Source organism: Sphaerodactylus townsendi, linkage group LG13 (assembly GCF_021028975.2).
Source record: "Sphaerodactylus townsendi isolate TG3544 linkage group LG13, MPM_Stown_v2.3, whole genome shotgun sequence".
Taxonomy (NCBI): Eukaryota; Metazoa; Chordata; class Lepidosauria; order Squamata; family Sphaerodactylidae; genus Sphaerodactylus; species Sphaerodactylus townsendi.
This window is the reverse complement of record NC_059437.1, coordinates 22,872,581-22,897,725: the sequence shown is the minus strand read 5'-3', so window position 1 is coordinate 22,897,725 and position 25,145 is coordinate 22,872,581. Positions and strand designations below refer to the sequence as shown.

At 46.6% G+C, this 25,145-nt stretch overlaps 1 protein-coding gene across 3 annotated transcripts in view; it reads right to left on the bottom strand.

Moving 5' to 3' along the window:
• The window catches only part of KIAA1210 (KIAA1210 ortholog), a 49,899-nt gene extending 24,975 nt beyond the window's left edge, over positions 1-24,924 (bottom strand). For 2 of the 3 annotated variants that reach the window (XM_048514484.1, XM_048514486.1), the window contains exon 1: positions 14,277-14,536. In XM_048514484.1, coding sequence (XP_048370441.1) covers positions 14,277-14,311 — 35 coding nt within the window. In that variant the 5' untranslated portion in view covers positions 14,312-14,536. Of the gene's footprint in view, positions 1-14,276; positions 14,537-24,729 lie in introns of those variants that run through there. The other variant, XM_048514485.1, reaches the window with a different exon arrangement.
• Between the last annotated feature and the right edge of the window lie 221 nt (positions 24,925-25,145).

The following is a 25,145-nucleotide window of genomic DNA, read 5'->3' as shown; positions in this document are numbered from 1 at the left end:
GAGCGGGGGTTGGGGGAGCGTGTGCGCCCGGAAGGCAGTAGCCGGCACCGGCATGCCTGGCGCTCCTTCTACGGTTCTGCCGGGTTCGCGGGCTCACCCCTACATCTCCCCGTTTCTTATATTTTAGGAAGGAAGCCGAATCAGTTGGGGCAATTTAGGGGGATGCTTGCCTCCCCAGGGACTTGCTCAAGCTGGCTGGGCTGTTTGTGCAGCATGAGGACCTGGTTGCGTCGTAGGGGAAAGTCAAGGGGTTTCTTACAAATGTTACAGGCAAAGGCAGATACACACTGAACAAGGCAAGATCCAACAACAAAGCATACAATCAAACCAATGAAGAATTGTTCAATAGTACTTAACCATCCCCCCGGCAGCCAGCTCCAAAGGGCTGACCACCAGTGAGGCAACACATCGTATTTCAGATTAGATACAACATCTTGTAACTCACGAACTTTCATATGAATCAAATGGGAATTATCAGAGAGATTAAAACAACACATATTATGTACATTCTCACAACCTTGGTGATGCAGTAATAACAAATAATCAATAGCGGCACGATTATCTAAAGTCGCTTGACAAAGTTCTTGTTGCTCGGAGGCCAGAGCATCCAGAGCGGTGGAGGTGGAATTAATGGACTTTGCAAGGGCACAGGCCAGCCGGCCAATAGTCTTAGCGTTATAGGTGGCGAGTCCGGGGACTCCCACCAGGGAGGTCGCGAGGGAAACATACTCGGCTTCGAAGGGTCGAGGGAAAGAGCGGAGCGGCGACAGCGTTTGGGCTCCCGGGGTGGAGCCTGAGGCAGGACGATGGTAAGACGGCTAAGGCAACAAAGAGTTCCAGCAGAAAGGCGAGCGGGAATGTAGTTGAAAGTTCTCTCCCCGCAAGTCCAGAACCAGCCTTTAGGGAGAAGGATGTTCCCATATATGGGGGGAATGTCCTCAACATGCGTGCAGTTCCAGTTGGCCGAGCCGGTGACTGGGCTCGGGCCAGTTTCCTGTCCCACCACATTAGCAATGTGGGCGCAAGTGTTGGACTCGTGGTTGGCGACGGTTTGGGTGATGAGAGAGAGGGCGCCAGCGGGGAGGGTTTGAACAACGGGTCCCCAATCGGCGCTCATGGAGTACCGGATGGACGAGGCGTTCATGAAAGGGCTCAGGCCCGACTCTTCCAGGAAATCTCCAGGGGCCTTGCAGACAGGGAGTAGGCAGGAGCTTAGCAAGCTTCCCACTTCGAGATACTGGCCCAGGCAGAAGGATGAGACGTTGGCAGCGGCAGCGAACCGCTCCCAGATGTTGACTTGGTTGATCTCCAAAAGGGGGTGACCGAGCGTCACCGGCAAGAGGCAGCAGAGCAGACAGATGATGGTGACTGCGGAGTTTGCAGTGATGATCGCAAAGATGGCAGCGCAGAGACCCTCGGGTGTCTCGGGGCAGCCTTGCTGTCGCAGCAGCTCTCGAGCCCGGCCAGTCGTTGCCTTGACGTCTCCCCAAGTCATCTGGGTCCTCAAGCTGTTCTGGCGCTGGCGGCGGTTCCGTCGGGGTCGCGGGGCCGGATCTTCCAGGGAGATCCGCTCCATCTCCGGGATCGGGTTGGTTTCCTTCTGGTGCCATTCCATGGGTTGGTTGGACATGGCGAAGCTGGAATCCACTGGGAACCTGTAGGGAGAGGGATTGAAGCATACCCCCTTCCCCAGGTTATGAGGGGGCCGGGCCCCGCCAAGCTTGGTCTTGGCTCAGGTGGGAGTGGGCCTGAGAGCAGGTTCTAATTGTTCAATTTCAATTCTGCAGGGGGGGCAGGCCATGGAGGCCCCACCTACTCCCCTTTCTTTAGTTTGTTTGGGCATGGGACAGGGGGTACGAAAGGCAGGCAACTCCCATGTGGAGTTGGCTTCAAAGACGTCATCAGGACGCGTCGGAGCGACGGCCCGAGCCCCTAGAGAGAGAGGGGGGCGAGTGGACCGTCAGGGGATTGTGGGTATGCATATCTAATTTGTAGGACAAAAGGACTTTGGGGGTGCGTTCAGAGGAGGGGATGCGTCAGAAGAGCAAGACAATTACACATTTGGGAGTTGGTCTTTGGGACAAAGGACTGGGGGAGGTTCCACCCTGGGGCAGATATACTTACCGTGATCGCAGGGGTCAAGGCAGGCATGGCGTTCAGAATTTGGAATCGAATTTGAGTATCTTGGGGAAATGCCGCCCGCCGAAACCACTCCTTAAGGGGCGGTTTCGGCTAAGCGCCTGGCCTTTAACATGATATTGGTAGAGCTGCCAGGCGCTGAATAAGACGCCATGCACCGGGCGACCACAACTCAAACGGGTTGTGAGTAGGTGCGGATGGCGGCGGCCTCCCCTTAACTTGGGGCCTGTCCTGGCAGTGCTGCGGTACCAGGATGGGCCCAGATTTTAATCCAGGGAGGGCCAGTCAGCCAATTGGCCCTCCCGCCTTTGCTGGTTGAAAAAATAGAACAGGTGAGAGAAAGAAAGAGGGTGTTCCAGAGCGAGGGCTCTGGGGTGGAGGTAGGAAACACAGTCAAAGCTGGGGGGTGGGGATCTCAACGTGGCCAGCTGCTATCTGTTCTTCTTCTGGGTAGCAGCCATGGCGGGGGTGGATTTATCCATCCCAAACTAGAGTCGTCTTTACTTGACTCATGAGATCCCTTCCCCACAAGTTAACATGGATGTCTAAAACGATGGGGCGGACCGTGAGCTGTCCCTCAAGCCCTGGACTGCGGACTGTGAGCGGGCGGGTGCTCCATCTCGCGGTCTGCTTCCCCCCCACCCCCCAAATGCGCGGGCAAGCCTCGGTCAGCCACTGATCAGGCCACTCGGCTGCTCTGATGACGGTTACGTCGGCGCCGGTGTCCACAAGTCCTTTGAATGGACACCCCTCTAAAGTGAGCTCCAGGTACGGGCGGGAGCTACCGATGGGCGTTTCTACCGCCGCTACGGTGGTGCCGGCTGTGGCCTGATGGCGATCTGGGCTCGTGGCCTTTATTAAATCGGCGGCAGGCAGCATGTGGGGCAGGAGGATCAGCTGTGCACAGCTGGTTCCACTGGGCAACTCCTGCGGGATGTTTGTCCACACCTGAATGTGAACGGCTCCTTGGTGTGTAGAGTCAATGACTCCCGGAACGACGAACAGTCCCTGCTCAGCGGCGGAGGCTTTGGGCAAGATCAACCCGACGGCCTCTGGGGGGATGGGATCGCTGTACTGGGTCAGAACAACGAGGATCTCATTGGGAAACTTGAGGGAAAGAGGCTGGGTGCAGGAGAGGGAGATACCGCTGGGAGGAGGTGGTTTGGGTTCGGGCCTTGGTTCTCGGGGCTGGTTTAGTATTCTCCTCCTTGGTCCTGGGCTGGGGAGAGGCCCGGGTAAGAGTTTCCCAACGGGCACTCGCTTCTCCAGTGGAAGCCCTCCCGGCATCGGGGGCATTTGGTCCAGGGCTTCCCTGGGGGCCTTCGTCTCCCAGGGGAGAACCCCCCTCCATCGGGGTTGTAAGCCCCCCCACCGGGCGACCTACAATCCCTCCGGAAGTGTCCCCGCTTGCCGCAGTTGAAGCACTCGTCTTGGGGCTGTCCCCGGGTGGTGGAGAGTGCTGCGGCTAGGAGGCTGGCCTGATGGGCAGAAGATCCGATATCCTGGCAAGCCTTAAGCATGTCGGCCAGCTCGGGGTTCTTCCCTAAGCCCGTGATCACCCTGCGGCACTCAGCGGAGGCGTTCTCTTTGGCGAGGCGCATGAGGAGCTCGTGTTGGGCTGCGTCGTTGTCAACTTGCCTTTGCAGGGCCTCTTGGAGCCTGTTCAGGAATTCAGCGTAAGGCTCCGGAGGCTTCTGCCGAACGTTGGAAAAGCTCTGGGTTGGCTGTCCGGCAGCAGGCACTCTTACAAACGCCTTGTAGGCGCAGTCAGAGGCAACCTTAAGGGTACAGAATAAGGACGATCTGCGCGTCGGGAAGGGCGAAGCCTTCGCAGCCATAGAGCTGCGTGGCAGTATAGGTGCCGCCAGAGGCTGCCCCTCTGCTTATGCATTGTTGGCGGTATTCGCTTTCCCAAACAACAAATTGCGCAGGGTTCAAGAGCATGTGGAAAGTGGTTTTCCAGTCCTCCGGAACCATTACGTGATTCCGCATGACGGCTTCCAGCATGCCTCTCACATAGGGGCTGGTGATCCCCACGTCCCGTATCGCCTTGCGGAGCTCAGTGAGAACGTTATAGCCTATGGGGCGATACTCAACGACCCGTTGGACGGCGCCGTCCTCCCCCACGTGGTCAGTGTAGTGGGCTGGGCAGACGGCAAGGAGGTCGGCATCGTCTTCCGTCAGGGTTTCCTTCCTCTGCAGATCGTGGGTAATACGCTCTGCTAGAGTTTTGAAACTCGCGCCATTACGTGGCATTGACGGAGGTGCGGTGGCTTCAGAAACAGGAGGGGGAAGCGGAGCAGAAGGCGGAGCAGAAGGAGGAGGCGGCAGGGCCGTGAGAGCACGAGCGGAAGAGTTTGAAACGGGAGAAGGACAGGCGTCCTGTTTAGTGGATAGAGAAAGTTCCGGGCTTGAAATTGTAGGTGAAAGATCAAAAGGAGGGAGATCCATGGCAAAGACACCATGGACCTGCAGGCTGATGGCGACATAACAATGTCTCCACGTCAGTAGCAGCGACATCGGCGCGCGAGGCTCTCTGTGCAGAGTGCGCCCAATGTTTTCCCAGTCCTTAAGATTGAATGTCCCCCTTTCTGGGTACCATGGACATTGCCTATCAATCTCCTCAACCAATTCGCGCAGCTCCCCTCTCTTTACGGAGACCCTGCCGCGTTTCGCTAGCGCTTTCAGTTTGCTAACGTGCTTGTCAAAAGCCGTGCTTTTACAAGCGCCCATGCTTACCGGTGGTTCGATCAGACGAGAGAGTGTCCGAGAACGCAAATCCCTGGATGCGCCGATCCAGCGGATGGTCGGTATCGAGGGGGTGGGTCCCTGGATGCGCTGATCCAGCGGACGTTCGGTACCGAGAAGCCCTTTCCCAGGCGACAGTAAGTCACGGCGGAGGTTCGAGGATTCCCGGGTTTCGGCACCAGCTTGTAGTCGTACCCACGAGGTCCCAGGGAAGAGACGACACATGGAGATTTCATCTGGTGGAGAGAGCCAGCAAGCAGGAAGTGCGGGATCCCGTGATCCTGGCAACTCTGCCGTGCGCTCGCCCCTCACACCTTTTATTAGGGTTTCAACAGGGGCGTGTAAAGGGGTCGGGCAGGCGGGAGAACGGGAGGTCGGGAGATCGGGAGAGCGGGAGATCATCATGTGATGCATGATCTCATCGGGCTGCTACGTGCAGGAGGAAGCATCCGTGTGTGGGTCTAATCTTCACCTGAGGGCAGGAGCCCTTTTGTCCTTTCGTATGGGACACCTGGTGACCGCGAGTCAGGCAGTTCATGACCCGTGACTCATGGGGGAGCGGGGGTTGGGGGAGCGTGTGCGCCCGGAAGGCAGTAGCCGGCACCGGCATGCCTGGCGCTCCTTCTACGGTTCTGCCGGGTTCGCGGGCTCACCCCTACATCTTCCAAGTTCCACTTAGGAATGTAATCACTGGATCACCCTTCTTGCATGCATGCAAGGAGATAATAGCAGATCAGCCATCGCTACCCCCACCCCCACCCCGGTGTCCCTTCTTGCCAGAGACAGACAACAGAACAGAAACACAGGTATGAACACAGAATTAGCAAAGTATGTTCTTGGGGGACGACACAACAATGTGTTGACAAGATTGGCCTGGCAGCTGGATTGGAAACACATTTCAAAGCTTAAAGATCTCCAGCAGAAACATAAGATTTTGCTTTCAAAGAAATCCAGAGTCCTATTTAATTTTAATTCTATTTTTAAAAATCAGTAACACACAGGAATTCCATCTTCCCTATGTACAACTTTTTTTTGCAAACAATCAGACTCAGGGCTGGGTGAGCTCTGAAATTTAAAAGTATAACCTTCAAAAATAACCTGCATCCCAAGACAGCAACAGTTGAATCCATCAAACTGTACATGATATGCAAATTATGCTTCATTTACCTTATTCCACATCTTTAAATTGTTTGTGTCATTTATTCTGCTTCAGGCAGAGGAACTACAGGCTGATTCAGTTACTTTTTTGGCTTTTCTAACTTCATCACATTTTGTTCATACAATGTCATGCCAAATTTTGCAGTCAATAAAGCTAGAACCCCCCCCCCCTTCCCAATAAAAGCTGATTTTCTTAAGAAACTGGATTTTGCAGTGGTACCACAATCTGCAGTTTTCTCCACAGAAATGCAGAGCATATACAACTCCTAACTATAGTAACATTCTGCATAGAGAGAAGGTCAGGCTGCCCAATGTTTCCCTTAAATACACATAAATTAATAATGGTGCAGAGGAAGTCTGGCTTAGCAGCCAAGTGACATTTAATATCAATAAAAGTATGCTGTCAGGATCATGACAGGGTCACATATTCCCTTAAGCCTGCTCATTTCCAGACATCAAATTCCAGAATCTGATAGCATTGGCTTCAGTATATATATATCATACAGCCAGGACATGTTGGGAGAAAGTCAGAGAAACGAAAGCTCAGAACGAGCTCAGGCTTGCAAGAGAGATTGAAAACAATTTATAAAAGGCATTTTTGGTTACGTTCATAGCAAAAGGGGGAAATGTATATGATAGGGTCACAGTGTCAAGAAGGTGGCAAAATGCTAACAGGGGATAGGGAAAAGGCAGAATCTTCTTTGTCTTGGACTTTTCCCAAAGGGAAAACAGTGCTCAACCAGAGGGAAATGGAACAGAAGATGCAGTTGGTGAAATTCGGTACAGAATAAATAAAGGAATACCAAGCTACTTTAAATGAATTCAGATCTCCGAGGCCTGATTAATTATATCTCAGGGAATTAAAAGAACTGGTAGAAGTAATCTCAAAACCTCTTGCAAGGATCTTTGTGAGAATTCCTGGAGAACAGGAAAAGTCCCAGCAGACTGGAGGAGGGAGAGTTAATGTTGTCCCCATCTTCAATAAGGGAAAAAACAGGACCCAAACAATTGCCACCCAGAGATACATGTAAGATACTACGCTTAGACAGAAAAAATGAGATGCACAGATATAGGATGAGTGATACCTGGCTTGACAACAGTACATGTGAAAGGGATCTGGGAATATGAGTCAGCAGTGTGATGTGGCAGCTAAAAAAGTCAATGCAGTTCTGGGCTGCACCAATAGGACTATAGTGTCTAGATCGAGGGAAGTAATAGCACCATTCTATTCTGCATTGATCAGGCTTCACTTGGAACACTGTGTCCTGTTCTGGGCACCTCAATTCAAGGATATTGACAAGCTGGAACAGGTCTAAAGGAGGGCAACCAAAATGGTAAAAGGTCTGGATTCCATGCCTTATAAGGAGTGGCTTAGGGAGCTGGGCATGTTTAGTCTGGAGAAGAGAAGGTTAAGTGATGACAGGATAGTAATATTTAAATATTTAAAGGGATGTCATGTTGGAAATGGAGCAAGCTTGTTTTTTCCTCCAGAGACTAGGACAGGGAGTAATGGACTCAAAGTGCAGGAAAAGAGATTCCACCTAAACATTAGGAAGAACTTCCTGACAGTATATTTCTTTGGAGGTTTGTAAACAGAAGGGTGCTTTGATTGTGTATTCCTGCACAGCGGGGGGTTGGACTTGATGGCCCTTGTGGTTTCTTCCAACTCCAGGATTCTATGACTATAATTTGCAAAAACTACATTGATAAGAGTGTGTGATTTAACAGTAGTTCACATTCGACAAATTGTTCTGGAAATGACTTGCACTCTTATTTTGTGTGTGTGTGTGTAAGCAAAACAAAATCTAATGGAAAACAGCTGGTTTTGTGGGAAATTCCCCCCTCCCCCAAAAAAAGGAATGGGAGGAAATGCTTTTCATGCAATTACACAGGCTTAGCTAAGAAAGCCAAAGAGAATGAAAGAAAGGGCAAACAACTTGAGCGAAAGAAACGAAAATATATAGGTTGGCAAGTAACACTGGCGCGAAGGAAACAAATGCCTCTTTGAGCCACTGATCTTGAATTTCATCTGAACTGCTTCGCTGACTTCAGGCAGCCTGCCGTTTCCCCACTTACACACACATCTTCCTCTCCCAACTCCAAAAAACCAAACAGGCATCAAGGGATCCGTGCCTCACAAAGATACTGTCATGCTTCTAAAAGAGCACCATGGAATGGAACTCTCTAACGGAGCCCACACCGTCTGTTTGCACAGACACCAGAATCACTGCATCCAAGATGTGTTCAGTGTGGTCCGGGATAGAGGAGCCACAGTGATTCTCAATAGCGAAGCACTTTCAGGGGCCCAGTCCTGTTGGCAGCTAAACATAACTTTTCTGGTCTCACAAGAAACTTGTAACATATTATCCCACCACCCAAACATAATGTTTTGCATTGTGAAAGAAATATGTATTTTATTTTTGAAATGTCATAAATACAACATTTCATAATATTAAGTTTGCAGCCTGGAATGGATTCTCATCCTTCCAAGACCTTCAGGGCTCTGGCAAAGTACACCATTCCCCACCCCCCAATCATCCTTGGGTTCTGCTGCTATCGATAGAAGCAGGCAAGAGAGATGAAACTTCTTCACTCAGCCTCACCCGATTCCCCTCCTCACTATAACCCTCACTCAACAAGCCTTTTATCCACTCAGGTCACACATTTCTACCTTTCTTGGATGCTCAAAGGGTTTTACCATTCTCCCTTTTACAGCTGGTTGGATCCCTCTCAAACAGCCAGTTCCTCAGCATTAACCTGCTCATGAATTCTCCAGACTGAGGCCCCTTCTGCACATGCACAATTGTTTGAAAGTGGATTTTGCTATTCCACACAGTAAAATCCAGCTTCAAAGTACATTGAAAGTGGATTGAAAGTACATTACTCTGCATGTGCGGAAGGGGCCTAAGCATAGCTGTGTCCTATACCACAGCAGTGCTCTGTTCCTTCTTCCCAACATACCAAGCCAGGGAAAGAGAGAAAGGCCCCTCTTCTCCTTTTTCTTTTAAGTTTAGAACATAGCTCAACTCTTCCCTCCTCCCTGACTGACCCATCATTCCAAAGCAGTGTATCTAGTGTGCCTCCATTCAAGCAAAGCCATCTCTCAATCCAGTTTGATTCTTTTTTTAAAAAAAAACCCAAAAGCAGGTTCTTGCAACTTGTCAGTTTATACCCCCCCCCCAATTGTATAGAAGATACAATATTGTATTTCTGGTGCTGGATCAGAACTAAGTATAAAATGCTTGGGGGTTTTCAAATTGCCAGGGAAGGCCGTGAGGTTCCCTCTGAAAGACCCAATTATGTTTCAATTGGTAGGTTAGAAAAATAGCTTGGAGAGGAGGAGCAGGGAGCGGGAGGCAGTTTACAGGGATTGAATTTCCCAGGCACGCTTGACTCCAACTGGATTCAGTACAGATGTTTAGTGGCCAAGGGATTCAAACGGGTGGAGAGGGAAGGCACTCTTGGCATAGCTTCCCAGAGGGCTCGCTTTGCCATCAACATTCATCTCCGAGCAAAAGAGCAACCAGCAATCCTGCAGCCATTAACATGACAACAAAAAGTGGGTGCTGGGTCTTCAGGCGTTGCTTTACCACCAAAACGCTATGCAGCCATATTACAGAGAAAATAGATGACAGTGCCTACTGGGCATATGTTAAGGGAGGAGCAGTGGCTCAGTGGTAGAATTGCTGCTTTGCATGCAGAAGGTCACATGTTCAAGCACCAGAGTCTCCAATGAAAAGGATCAGGTAGTCGGCAACGCAGATGATTTCTGCCTGAGACTATGGAGTAATCAATATCACGTAGGGAGGTACAGAGTGAAGTAATCAGTAAGGGAAAAAAAAACTGTACCTCTGGCTTCCGTGTCAAAAACCCCATAAAACTCTACTGATCACCGTAATAAACCAGAAAACTGTATATACAGAATATTCAGCAAATAGGAAATGTGTGTAGCTTCTAACACAATAGCTCTGGTGTTTTATTACATGCTTACAACAAACAAGTCAGAAAACAAAACAAAATAGCTGTGTTTTCAAGTCACACACTGTTTCTAAGTCAGGAAAAACCTTGACATTGAAACGCGCCTTCCAATCTCACTAAGAAAGAAAATAACAAACTTCCGCGCTGACAATGTGCAACAAAATATGTACAAAAATATGTTGTGAGTGCACAACAAGATTGTGCGGTTTCTCAAAACCATCAATGCTATATGCTTGTTTGTGTTCTAAGCAAATGCCACTGAAGCTGTTTGCCTATACTTGATGCACCCAAAGTAATCACTAAAGCTTTTTAGGTCTCTAAGGGTTCTTGAAGATACGTGTATAACATAAGCTAGAGCAGATAGCTCTCTGTAGGTATGCTTAAAGCATTCTCTGAGCGAGTCAGTCCCAGTTAGGCTGAGCCGCGCTCCTTTCTTGGCCCAAAGTATATTCTAAAATGAAAAAGGTATGATTTCTCATCATTAGCCATTTTAACATAAAACAAATAATAAAGTTACCAACATTTATACAATCCTTAGAGCTTACAGAAAAAATTCTTCACTTAATCAGAGTACTGTGAGACTGTGGAGTGCTGATCCCAGTCTGAGGAAACACCAATCCTGACAGGCTAGATGGTCTGACTAGATATAAGGCAGGTTCTTTTGTTCAAGCACTCTATACAGATTAGATGTTTATGCTGCACATGTAAACTTATTTAATAGCCATTCCTTGACCCTTGGAACTGTAGCTGGAAAAGGAGGTCAAGGATCGCTAACAGAGTAAACTAAGCACAGTCAACAAGCTAGAATACAAAGGAGTGTTTGACAAAAGCCCCGGCAGTTAAAATAGTATTGAGGTGTTACAGGTTTAGAAAAGGTATGTCCTGACTTTATGCATTTGTGAGAACCATGAGTTAGGGGAATCAAAGCTGAATTCTATCATTTGTTAACAAATTGTATGCCATAGGCTCCACTGCACACCTGTGAAGATCATCTGCATGGATTTTCCTGGTAGTCAGTGATGGGTATTATCAATTCAGGCAAGACATTTGCATTTAACCTGGTGACACTAAAGTGCAAATCCAAATAACAACTCTGAGAGTAATAAAACCTTTCAGGATAGCCAATATAACATCAATTGTGTGTAATGTTGTTTTTGGCCTGTTGCACACCGCCCAGAGCCCTTTGGGGGTGGGCGGTTTAAAATCTAATATATAAATAAATGGAATTATTTACTTGTGGAGTTGATATGAACAGATAAAATAACATTTTGCCATAAAATATGTGTATGTTTATAATAGCTATAGCATATTTATACAATAGGCTTAAACCAATAAGAATCATTCCTTCTTCTCATAGAATTTTGGAAACTAGAGTTCAATGAAGTGTGTCTGGTACCCTCTACAGTTCCCAGAAGCCTCGGGGAAGGCCATGACAATTAAAGTGGAATAACAGTTACGTTAGTAGTGTAGGCAGGACAAGGGAAGGCTCACTCCAATATAAAAAAAACCATAGAGAAACAATGTGCAGTAACTATCTGTGGCTGTTTAAAAGAGATAATGAATGAACCATGGCTGTTTTCCAGGCTTCTTACTTCAAGGAAAAGCAATGCAGAATGTTGGGGATTTATCACTCTCAGAGTTGTTATTTGGATCTGCACTGTTAATGAAGAGTTCTGTTTAACTCAAAAGCTACCCCACTTCTGTACTAGCAAAAGTTAGTCTCTTTTTTTTTGGTAGTTTGGGAACTCTCTTATCATATTTTCCCCCACTCTTTTTTCTGGAAAACTCCTATGTAAGTAAATGTTTCAGATTGGGCCTCCTATCCTTCCTCTCTTTCTTGAGCACAGCTAAATATACAGGGTGCCATTATAAAAATGGCCCTGTTCAGCTATTCAGGTGTTGTTCCTTCACACAAACTGCTGATTTTCAAAGGTAGATGTAGCATGTCAGAAGTTATACCAAATACTTGGGATGTTGAACACTGTTCCAATCAAAAAACTTTCATCTCACCTATTTTAATTTCTCAGAGAGCACAGCTTGCAACTAAGATGGCTAACTGCAACTCAGAAAACATGCTATGGTTTCAAACTCCCTGACTCAACCATGGCATCTGTGCTTTCCTTGTCACCCCCTCCCCAGTTACGTGCTGTAACAAGCAGGACTCCAGGTGTGTCATATCAGCTACAACAAACCCAGGGTTGGGTCTCTCTGGACTTCAAACTCTACTTCTGGGAAAAGGAGTCATTATAAAAACAACAACAGCCAACCTGTTACTCAAAATCATCAATGCTATTTGCTCATTTGCGTTTTAAGCAAAGATAAACATTTTTGCAACCTGCTGGTTATATGTGAACATATAAAGCTGCCTTATTATGACTTATCTAGGCCATATGTTGGATGTCTCTGCATTAGATGGGTGACAGCTCAGTAGAGAGCCTTCTCAAGGATGGCACCAAAACATTCTGTCCAGAGAGACTCGTTTGTTTCCTTCTGTTGCCATCTTCTACCAGTGGGCAAAGACTTTTTAGTGTTGCTTGGCATTCCCTCAATCACCCCTCCCCCCCACATTTTTATATGTATATTTAATTTGGTTTTAATTGGTTTAATGAAGGCCATTTATGTACTTAGGGTCTCCTCTGCATTGAGCAAACATTCCCTTCAGATTGGATTCTCGGTTACGCATGCTTTTTCCCCTCGCCAGAACTCACTGCGCTCTCAGATGAGAGAATCTCCGCTGTTTCCAAAACCTGGTAAAGTGAGAATGCGAAGGGAATCAGCATGTGTTTTGCTTTCTTCAGGTTTTCTTGCTCCTCACCCCTCACCCCCCCCCCAACAGCAGTTCCTTCCACTCTCTGAGATAGCATTTCAGAGCAATCCAAAGGGCTTCCTTTTAAAAAAATTTAACACTTTGTTTCTATTACTTTAGAAACTGACCCTTGAAATTAACATGAAAATTATCATCTAGTGATTTAACAGTAGACCACAGATGTCCGCCCCCAAAGGCATCAGGCAATCTCCCAGGCGGGAAGTTGAACAGAAAGACCAAGAAAGCAGTGGGCAGGCAAACAGCGGCTTAGCTGGACCCACTTCACAACAAGAGAATCCCTGCTTATACCCCCCTCCTCCCCCCCCAAAAGGAAAAACCCCGCTGTAAAGCAGATTTCCACACAGGAGTAAATAAGTGCATAAATGGCTGAAGTATTTTATTTTCCTTTAGTGGTTTTAAGACATATTTTCATTATGAATATTTTTAATCTGTTAGCCACCTTGGTTGCATTTATGATGGCAGAAAGGAGGGGTGTAAACCCTGTAACTGAATAAATGATAAATATCACACCCTACATTACAGTACAGGTTTTTTTTAAAAAAAACATTCTTTTCATTGTAGCACTGGAAAAAGAACGGACCATCTTGATTCTTGTTGCTACAAACAACTGCAGGGATTGCATTGAAATGAAAGGAAGGGAAGAGGATGGCAAACTAAGTGGGGAGGGAAAATACAACATGCAAAGTTCTTTAACATTAATTTTATTAGTTGACAAATAGGCTCTAAAATTAATATCATGTCCATTTAAAAAGCAGCACGAACATTTTCCTTCTTTCAGTTTGCATGGATTCCATTGCTACAGAAAAATAAATAAATACCACTGTTATACAGCACTCTTTGAAAACAAAATCCCTCCTTCCTATAAGCACTGCAGCCACATTTCCAGGAACATCCAGCGTTTAAAATACATCTGATTTAAATCATTAGCATGCTTTCTATACTCCTTCTATAAATTCTTGAACAGTTTACCTCAACCAAACATCTTTTCTTTCAAATTAATCATGCAGAGAAAAAAAAACGCATTCGGGAAACTATAAAAGCAGAACCTTCAAATTCCAAAGATCATTCCATTGCAACCTTAATTACCATGGACTATTTCTTTATCAAAAGAGGCAATTTTCAGGTAGCAGCATATTTCACTGGGGTTCGTCCCTTGCACAATTAATTAGTTTTATGATTATTTTGAACACCTGGGTGATGTCTGTCCACAGCAAGGGCAAACTCCACAGACCTTGCCCACAGTCGTATAATGCAAACTGGTCAGTAAAAGATGGGAACTCTCTGTTCTTGCATGCATTATTAAAGTGCAATATTTAACAGTCAAACAGAACAAAGTTAAATGTTGAGTCTATATTTAACTCCATCGAACGCTAACATTTTTAAAGAAAGGAGGTAGGATGCAATGTTTATAATTAAAGTCACTTACTTGTTACTCCTTAGACAGTTGTAGAAGCCTGCCATGATCCCTCATGTACGCTGTATATCAAATTAATGGTTCCTTACACGTTATAAAGGATGCTTCCTCCTGGCAAGGTTGTGAAACTCAGAGTCTGACTTGCCAGTTGCCCTGCACCGACACACGCACAAAAGCCAGCATGCCGATGTGATTACTAGCCAGATAAAGTTCCTGATCTGAGGCCCACAGCCACTGCTGAACAAGATCCAAAGAAAGTTGAGCTTGTTCCATACATGGGTATGAATTGTTCACTCCCCCTTTTCCTGTCTCTCTCCAGCCCTGCAAAACCACAAATATTGCAAGCCCCCAAAATGCCATCTGTTTGACTCCTCTGCAAGGCTAATGAGGGACTTTGCTGTCATTTGGATAAACAAAGAAGCCACAAAAAGGATGGCTTTAAAATTATCGTCGCTAACATTGGGGACAGAGAACGGATGCAAAAAGGGAAACGGTGACTTTTTCCAGCACTCCTGGAAAAGTTACTTCCTCTGGTAATGGTGGATCTCACAAATAATACAGGGATGAATTTGAGGCATTGGGATGCTGTTTGCTTAACTTTTCCTTTTAAATTATTTGAGGGAAAGATATTTTCTCTTGCATGAACACTGGCCCACATATCTTCCAAAGTGCTTATTTTTAGTAGATTTTTCCTCTACAACCAATTTTTCACGCTGCTGAGATACCCCTCTGCCATACATCATGCAAGGGTGCAATTCAGCACCACTGATGTGGATTAGTGCAAAAGTAAAAACTGCTGCCTGGGAGAGGGTGAAAGATATTTGTGGAGGAGGTGAAAGCTATTTTATATCTTCTATATATATAAAAACCTAACAGTGACTTTGTTAGTCATGTCCTAATGCCAAAACGGCTGGACGGATCGCCCCCAAATTTTCACATGATGTTACTCCCTGTTGCGGGCAGGTAATTGGACCTTCAAATTGCCAAAAGTCCATACCTGAGCCAGGTAAAATGTCTTTTTCCTGGCACATCAGGCCATGAGGCTGGCTGTGTTTAACTGTCACCCTTAGAATGTTCGTGCAGCATGTCTGTGGCCTGAGGGGTTGGTATGCCCTTAGAATGTTCGCGCAGATGGCCAGAGGTGAGCAGTGAAAACAGTGAATAGGTAATACTGTTAGGTAATACGAGTGGAAGTGAAACACATACACACTTTGCCATGTGAAACATCAGGTGGGGTTCCCCCCTCACATGCGAGCTGGAGTTTGCCTTTTTCTTCTAAGACAATCCGCAGGTTGGGGGCGAACCAACACTACTGGCTCCGCTTCTTTTGCACATGGCCCTTTAAGAACCCAGGGAGCTGGCCTCGATCTGAACGCCTCACCACGCTGCCTCTGCTGCCTGACTGGAATAGCCTCCTTGCCCCAGTTCTGCCTTACCCAAGCCAGGACTGTGCGTGTCAACCAGCCTCATGGACAGCGGGATTCGCACTCTGGACAGTTCCGTTGTGGAATGGAAAGGGTTACCTTATACTAAAAAAACAAGACACCACCATATAACAATGTGAATTGAAAAGGGAAAGAGGGATTCTATTTAACCACCCCAAAAGGCTATGCTGCGGATCATTGGATCTGCATGGACATCTGTGTGGGTTGCAGACTGTGATGAGAAGGACAATTGCCACAGCAACGCGTGGCCGGGCCCCGCTAATATAATATAAAAAGCAATGATACATTAGAAAATAAGGCTTAGATTACTCATATGCCTGCCACTTTGGGGATAAGGATCATTATTTCAGTGGTATCATCCATCCTACCTCCCTAGTCTGGTGGTGATAGATTCTCCAATATGGATCTGACTTATACTAAGACAGAACAACTGGGTGGCTGTAGGATGCTGGACAAGATAGGCAGACCACTGGTCTGATCTCACAAGGGCTCTTCTTATGTTCTTCAGCAGAAACATCAGCTGAGTATAACTGAGCCTACACTTAAACAAAAGACGACAGTCTCCTCACTTGACATGAGTCATTGTTGATAGGAACATTGTTGATTGTCTCACAGAGACAAAAGGCAGGACTCTGCCTCATGAATACTGTGGCTTCTTCCTATTTGCCCTTGACACTATCACGCCGCCTGAAATGTAGGTGCCAAGACCCATGAATGCATTGTCTGTGGCATCTGGGATTCAAGAGAGAAGTCTGAGTTGGCACACGTGCCCAGCCAAGGCGCCTCTCCAAACAGGTGCTCCTAGACCCAGCAAAGTGTTGCTTTCCGAGCACGTGTGCCAAAAAAACAATCCACAGGGAAGAAAAGACAAGTTCAGACAAAGCCCAACTTTATCAGATGTAGTCAAGGAGGAGGACTGACACTAATAAGAAAGGTATCTGGGCTCAAAGCAGATCTGTACACATCAGAGACATGCAAAGAGCCTGGTGTGGGTTCTTGCATCACCCTGACTGACAACTATGGCTTGATAACCATATGTTATCATTTCATGCCACTTTCTGAAGTCAGGTACAGGTACCTTTGCTCACAATACCTGCCCTAGTAGTGAAACCTTGTACAGTGTCACTCTAGCAAATCCATCCAGCTTAGAGTAGCTCCACACAGGATTGTGCTGCTAATCCTCTAATGCAGGAATGGGCAGGCAGTCACTTGGCAGTGACCCATCACCTCCAAGCAATTAGAAGTTCCTCTCTGCCCCTCCTCTAGTGACCCGGCACTCACTTTCTTATCCTGGTCTTTCAAGCTACTGCAGCATCTTTTCTCCTCCTTCTCCTGAGCAGCAGTGGCATAGTGGTTAAGAGCAGGTGCATTCTAATCTGGAGGAACCGGGTTTGATTCCCAGCTCTGCTGCTTGAGCTGTGGAGGCTTATCTGGGGAATTCAGATTAGTTTGTGCACTCCAACACATGCCAGCTGGTTGACCTTGGGCTAGTCACAGTTCTTTGGAGCTGTCTCAACCCCACTTACCTCTCAGGGTGTTTGTTGTGAGGGGGGAAGGGAAAAGGGATTGTAAGTCCCTTTGAGTCTCCTATAGGAGAGAAAAGGAGGATATAAATCCAAACTTTTCTTCTTCTTCCTCCTCCTTTGTGCAAAGCAGAAGGAAGGCACACACATTTGCTCTAGAGGGGAAAATGACAGCACACTTTCCCAAACACATCACCGCCAAGCATGTGCATTCTTCCCCCCTCCTCTGCACGAAAGCCACTATTTCCCTCTTCTGGGAAAAACACAGAGTTTAACTGTCTATTTTTTCCCTTGCAAGGCAAGGCAGACAAAAGGTTTCCCCAGCCAAGCACTGCAGACCTACTCTGAAATGCTGTCAGCTTTACATGCAGCCATTTCATGGCTGGCTCCATCCACTGAACCACCGTTTTGTGACTGGAAGCTCCCAAGGCTCTTGAAAAAATTATGCTGCTCATGGAAACATGAAACCTGTCCTCCCCTGCTGCTATAACCTCAAGTGAAACTGGTTTACTTGATCCCACCTGTGGAAGCTATTGGTGGAGAAGCAGAATAAGAACTTACAGATAAGTCATGACAGGGGTTTTAGGGATAACGAAGAAATGAAGTTTTCTGTGTTGGCTCCATGAATTCAGTTCCTTGTACCAGTAGAAATACTGCATTGGATCCAACCCATAATATCTGGATTTTGAGCAAGAGAGAAGTTTAATTCGCTGTTTACGGGAGGCTTTAGCTATGCAGACTCCTAGAGCAGATGTTAAAGAGTACTGGAAACATTGATGGGTACTGGAAACAACCTCTTCCACCTTCTCCCAAAAGTAGAAGAAACCCCAGTTCCCCACCACCACCACCACCACCAATTGTACTACAACACTTGTTTCACCAAGCAACATCTTAATCTACAATAACAAAAACATATACATGTTTAGGGGTGGAGGGATAAGCACACTATTTCAGGCAAAGCCCAAATGCACAGGAAATGTGCAAAGGCTAGTGTCATGGCAGCACCAATCAACACTTTAATGAAATGTGACGTTTGTCGATGTCCAGGAGCACCCTAAGATGAGCTCGTAAGGCCAGTTGCATTTTCTAACTGCGTGGACAGAAGACAGATTGCAGTAGGCTGACCTCCCAGTGCCTGCTCCTTATTGGGCTTTCTGTACCTTGGTCTGATGTAGCAAGGCCTGCTCTTAAGCAAGAGGATCGCCAAATATAAGTTAGTTTATATGTGCACTGAAAAGACAGGAATCCTTATAGATTAGTCAGGCCGTCATCATGTTTTCTGTGAAGAAGCCAGGTCCTTGAAAACAAGGGCCCCTTCCGCACACACAAAATAATGCATTTTCAAACCACTTTCACAACTGTTTGCAAGTGGATTTTGCTATTCCTCACAGCTTCAAAGAGCACTGAAAGCAGTTTGAAAGTGCATTATTCTGCATGTGCGGAATGAGCCAAGGTGTCAAAAAAGTCTCCAAAATTGCAAAAGTTTTTTTTTTTTTTGGGGGGGGGGGGGTCCACCATTCCAAAAAGTACACTTTTTTGCCCCCAAATGATTATGTGCAATATTTGGTTCAGCTCTAACAGAAACCATGGATGTGAGAAGAACCAAGTGTGAGAAGAATGTGAGAAGATGTGAGAAGAACCAAGCTCTAATAGAAACCATGGATGTGAGAAGAACCAAGAACAGATGGCATAGACACTCATCTCTGCTGTTTTTTTTAATCCGTTGATGCCCACATTATGTAACTAATAATGTGACAGCCAACCATGGCCTACACAGTGTCTGTACTACAAAGATTAACAACAGAGCAGAGGAGGAAGTGGGGAGAGGAGAGAAGACGACTTCTAGGCCTGCTTGCTAGACGCCTGATAAGGGTTTTCTCCATCAAAACTCATCCATTTAAGCACTGACGCTCAAACCTGAACTCTAAGAGAGGAAGTAAATATTAGGGAAATACTGACTGAAGATGTGAAAATGTTTTTAGCTGGGATTGTGGAAAGTAATCAAAAGTGAATATTTACATACAAGGAAGTCAAAATGTGCCCTTTCACTGGAATGTAAACTCATTAGTTCTTGGAAGCTAAGAAGGGTCAGCCCTGGTTAGTATTTGGATAGGAGACCACCAAAGAAATCCAGGACTTGAGTGTTGTGGGGTTTCCGGACTGCATGGCCGTGTTCCAGTAGCATTTTCTCCTGACGTTTCACCTGCATCTGTGGCTGGCATCTTCAGAGGATCTGATGGTAGTAAAGCAAGTGGAGTATATATACCTGTGGAATGTCCAGGGTGCAAGAAAGAACCATTTGCATTGGTTAACAAGTGTAAAGGGTGCAATTAGCAAGTGTGATTTGTATGTGTTGAGCGGAATCCACACATTTTAGCATATGTAAGTAACAATGAAGTTGAATAATCAATTAGTGAGGGCATCTGTATAGCAGTTGCCTGGCATCCAGGACTGCTGTGCAGAGGCAGGCAACGGCAACCCACCTCTGCTCATCACTTGCCTTGAAATTCTCACAGGATTCCCATTGGTTGGCTGGGAGCTGATGACATTTTCCACCACCAAAATATTTAAAGCATGCATTTCATATAATGCGAAGACTTCGTGCCACTTAACTAAACCCAAGTTTGTTCACTTTGTGAAAAACAGCACAATGACATTCTAAATTATCATATTCATCCATGTGGGTTGTTCACAGCACTAAGAAAGCACAAATAAGCGGATCTGAATTATATTCCAAAGATTAAAATGGAGGACCGCTGTCCACACCCGCTGGAGATTGCCTACCCCTGTTCTAAATCCAAGCCATCCAGGTGGCAGGAGGAGAAAGTTCCAAAGGAGCACCAGTCCTTTCCTTACAAATGAACCACGATATCCTTCGGCACTAACTTCAATTATTTTGATTTGATTTGATACCCTGTCCTCAGGCTCAGGGCGGCTAACATACATAGTTAAATAAACATAGATTCAATAATCATAGTTTAAATAGTCAATACTTTAAACATTCCATAACGTCCCCAGTGGCGATTAAAATCAATCATCTGCCCTCATAAAATCCAATTTTGCCCAACATAAGATCACGCCAGAATATTTCGGTCTTACGGGCTCTGTGGAATTGTTGAATAGCTGTCAGAGCCCTAACATCCGCTGGGAGCGAGTTCCACCATGTAGGAGCCAGGGCATGAAGGCCAGGGCACGAAGGCTCTGGTGGAAGCTAGCCATATCTCCTTAGGGCCCGGGATCACCAGCAGATTGCTATCGGAGGACCAAAGAGTACTCCATGTGCAGTATGGGGAGATGCGGCCCTGAAGGTATGACTGAAAGGAATAGGAACTGCACCAAAGGATCAGAAATGAACATCTTCTGTTCATTTCAGCAAAGCTCGCTCAAAAGAAGCTGGCATAGCACATTAGTTAGGGGGTTAACAGTGTCATCCTAAGAAGAACTACACCTTTCAAAGCCCATTAACTTCAATGGATTTATAAGGGTGTAACTCTGCTTAGGACATCACTATCCGGTAGGAACCAACAAGATCGATATGCAGGTCTTACCTCTGCCATGAATTTGTCAGACAAGAGGCTGAGAGAGAGTGACTTGCTTTTCCCGACTAGGGGAATAGTAATATTCGTCTACCATAGAGGCTTGTTGTAAGGATTGCAGCATGAACATACATACAGAAATGGTGTAGTATAGTAGGTAAATTGATGGACTGGCCCAAGGAAGACCCAAGTGCCTCTTCATATCGACACAATTTTTCTAGTCTTTAAGGGGCACTGGATTCCCATCTTATTTTGTACTAGCCAGTCTCTCTAAATCCAACCTACTTCATAGGGTTATTGCGGTGATAAAATGGAAGAAGAAAATGCCATCCGTGTGCGGCCTGTACATAAAATGTAGCTCACTTTGGACAGCATAAAGCAGTGAGTAGCAGCAGTTTCATTATTTCGTCTCATGGGTTACGCCTGTTCCCCATTCAGTCATATTTTGTGGTAACCAAAATCTGCTATAGTGAAAGCAACCATGTCAGAGAAAAGGACTCCCAAAGTGTCTGTCCCTAACCCATGCTTATTCCACAACATTCCCTCCCCAAAGGAAGCAAGAGCAAGGCAGATATAGCTAGCCCTGTGATCACACAGCCTCCAGAACAGTGGGGATTTAATCTCCAGAACTCCACTCCTACTAAAATATACCCAGCTACAGCAAATGTTAACATATTTTAGTTTCTTTTTTTCCCCCATGGGACTCAAAGTGACATACATGGGAAATATTCCCAGAAGGTCTCCCACCCCAACACCAACCTGGGCTGCAATGTTGAGGCAAAACCCCTGCAAATGTTGAGGCAAAAGAGAGCCAGCGTGGTGTAGTGGTAAAGAGCAGGCGCACTCTAATCTGGAGAACCGGGTTTGATTCCCCGCTTTGCCACTTGAGCTGTGGAGGCTTATCTGGGGAACTAGATTAGCTTGAGCACTCCAGCACATGCCAGCTGGCTGACCTTGGGCTAGTCACAGTTCTTTGGAGCTCTCTCAGCCCCACCCACCTCACAGGGTGTTTGTTGTGAGAGGGGGAGGAGTTTGTCAGCCCCTTTGAGTCTCCTTACAGGAGAGAAAGGGGGGATGTAAATCCAAACTCTTCTTCTTCAAAACATGGGAGCTTTATGAGCACTTTCCTTTGTTATCATTATGATGCTACAGTGATACATCATTATAAAGCTGTAGAAATTTCAGTTTATTTCAAAAGCCATTCAGTTTATTTCAAAAGCCAGAAAAGACACCCCCCCCCCCCCAATTATATAGGGAATGGTGTCTAAGGGGAGGGGATGCTCTTGCTGAGACAAGAAAAATATAGTTTGGACTTTCAAAAAGGCACACCTTCCCATTCATATAGTGGGCAAACAAGTAATCTTTTCAAAACGACTGTATCAAACCAGGGGAAAACCTTCAGCATGGATGATATCATGCAGATGCTTAAAAAAAAACCTGCACCAGTTTGAATGACAAATGAGATCAAAACTTCCACATGAAACTTCCACATGGAAGAGACCCTGTTTAGCTGCAGCAAGGTTATTATGAACACTCCAGGCATATCCAGGGCTACTGAGAAGATCACAGAAGGGATGGAGACAGACTGGGTTTGCAATCAGAAATCAGAGCACTGACTTAAATGGTGCTTGTAAATTAACAGCAGCCATGTCCAGGGGCAATCAAATCTATACACATGACAGAGAGAGAAAGGAGGGGCTGGCCGAGAAAATTAGAAAGCATATGGTTGCACGCTTGGCTGTGTAACTAGCCGGCTTCACTAATCCCTTCGCCTCTCCATAGTCTTAAAATAGACCGATGAAGCCTTTTGACATCTTGAGCGCCTGACATTCCCTCCTGCATTAGCACCCCTCGCCTCAAAGATTAAATCCCAAAGGCACAGAGGGGGTGTCATTCCCTTTCCCCGCTCTGGAGGAAGAGATTTCAAGCTCTTAAGAAAATCACTTTGTGTTCCTACATTGGTTGCATTGCCTGATCTGAGCTGGGAACACAGGAGAAGCAGCCTGCTTTGTTCTAAAATCATGGCCGACAACTAGAACAGAAGTTCTCAACCAGTGGGCCATGTGCCACCAGTGGGATGCAGAAGTGGCCTAGGTGTGAAGCAGGGTCTTCATCACAATTACGAAGAAGCCTCTTCCCTGCAGTCCCCACATCCACTTGAAAGTGTTACCTGCTATTTCCTGCTAACCTTAACTGCCACCATGGATTATCCATCTCTGACCTTCTGTCATGCTAATAGAAACCTTGGACACTTACTCCTAATGCCCTGTTCCCCCCTTTCCAAACAGCAAGGGTCTTTGATATGCCACTCCACACCTGCCCTACCTGCCAGGGATCACCCACTGTGTTCCAGCAAATTTTAATAGCTTAAAAATCTACTGTACATTCTGCTAGAATGGAGGTAAACACAGAAATGTCCTTCTAGACATAATGTCAAGAAACCAAATATGGCAAGAAAAGCAAAAAGATATGAAGTGGATCTGGACTGAATTCAAAGACTGCTTAAACGAAATTGGAATCACAGAAGAAAACTGGAAAAGAAGATTAGAAGGAATGGACCTGCTGCTGCACATTTAAAGAAGAAAAGAAGAAGGGGGGAGGGAAAGGGGGTAAAAGGATATGGAGGATGAAACATAAAGTTATATAACATAAATTTGTAACAATCCAAAATATCAATAAAAATTTATTTTAAAACTTTCAAATATATCCTTCTCAAGGAAAGGGGGGGACTTTGTTTCCTATCCATAGTGAGAATCACACAGGTTCTTTGATAGAGACTGGTGGGATTCTATAAAGTCTGAGGAAGGCTGAGAATCAATGAACTGCAGTACCTGAAAGGGATTAACCCAGTTCAGGGAGTTACATTATTAATTAAACAATTGCTATATGGAACCTTCATGTTCAAAGGCCTCTCGTTATAGGGAGAGGCTATGGCATCCTTGTCTTACGTATAGACCTTCTGGGTCTGTGGGAAATAGGATGTCGGACTAGATGGACCATTTTCCTGATCCCGAAGGAATCTCATATTTTGAAAGTCCACTTGGAGAATAGAATCAGGGATTAAAAGACAGATTCCTCGGCCTCATCTGTTGCTACTGATCCCAGACGCTTCGCACTCTTCTTTTGCCTACTGGGATGGGAGAAAATCAGCATACCTCTATGGGATGGATTGCAAATAGAATACGCTTTTGTTTCAAAGGAGGGGAGAAGCTACTTGGTCCAGAGAAAGAATCCGCCAACCATCCTTGCACACATCAAAATCGCAGGTGAATACAATTTTAGAATTACCTTGGAACATGCCAACCTCCTCTTTCCAGCAGGCCTGCTCTATTCTAGTAATAGTTTATGAGCTCACATCTATTTAAAGGTGAAGCCCATCCTTCCCCGAGGGCTCGTGATGGGCTGGTGAATTTTAAACTCGCAACAAAATAAGGTTTAAATAATTATGCAAAACACAGTCTCCCATAAACAAGGTCCACCAAAGGTAAAATTCAGATACAAGTGAAATGCCATTTGTACCAGGCTTTTGTCTAGAACAGGGCAGCCTGTAACAAGGAATGGACTAACAAGGCATGCCTTAGGAGCATGTATAGAATGCATTTCCCTGCCCAATAGACACCCAGATCACCCACCCTTGCACATAAAGGCTGTCTAGCTCAACCAAGGAGAGACTGAGCCCCCTGCAACTGTGGGCTCTGAAAGCCCCCACCTTCTCTAGCTGCTGCTACAGCGTCCTGTTCTGAGTAATCTAAATAAGCGGGGGGGGGGGGGGGCACGGTCCTGAGCTTCACAGATCACCAGATCTCCGGGTCTGAGCGCCCTCCACCTCGATCCGTCTGGATGCGCCAGCAAAGCCAGGGCTCCAATCCCCCGCCTCACCACCACCACCACCACCACCAGATCTCCCTCCTTCTGGAGAGCAGCGACCTGCAAGGACTGGAGCCCGCCCGCCTTCCCTTACCCCGGCTCCGACTACTAGGGCATCCGGGCGCGTCCAAGTCCAGCCCTCCGGCGGCAATCGGGGCTCCCCTCTGCCGGCCAGCCGCGCTTCTCCAGCAGCCACTCGCAGCCTCTGCAGCGGCCAACCAGGCGGAGCCGCCGGACGCTGCAGTAACCATGGAGTCCTTGCGCCTCCCACTCCAGTTACTTTCAGGAGAGTGCAGGGGCCCGGGGGGGGGAAGGCAAGAGGGCAACTTCGGCCAATGCAGAAACTTGCTCCCCTCCACGCCCGGGAAGTCAAAGAGAAGGAGGAGGAGCTTGCAAAGCGGGGCTCCTGGCCAATCGTTCCTTTGTCAGGCTTTATCTCTAGGAGCAATTGCGATCCTGCCAAATATACCTACAGAGAGCCAGCGTGGTGTATGGGTTGATAGCGGGCGG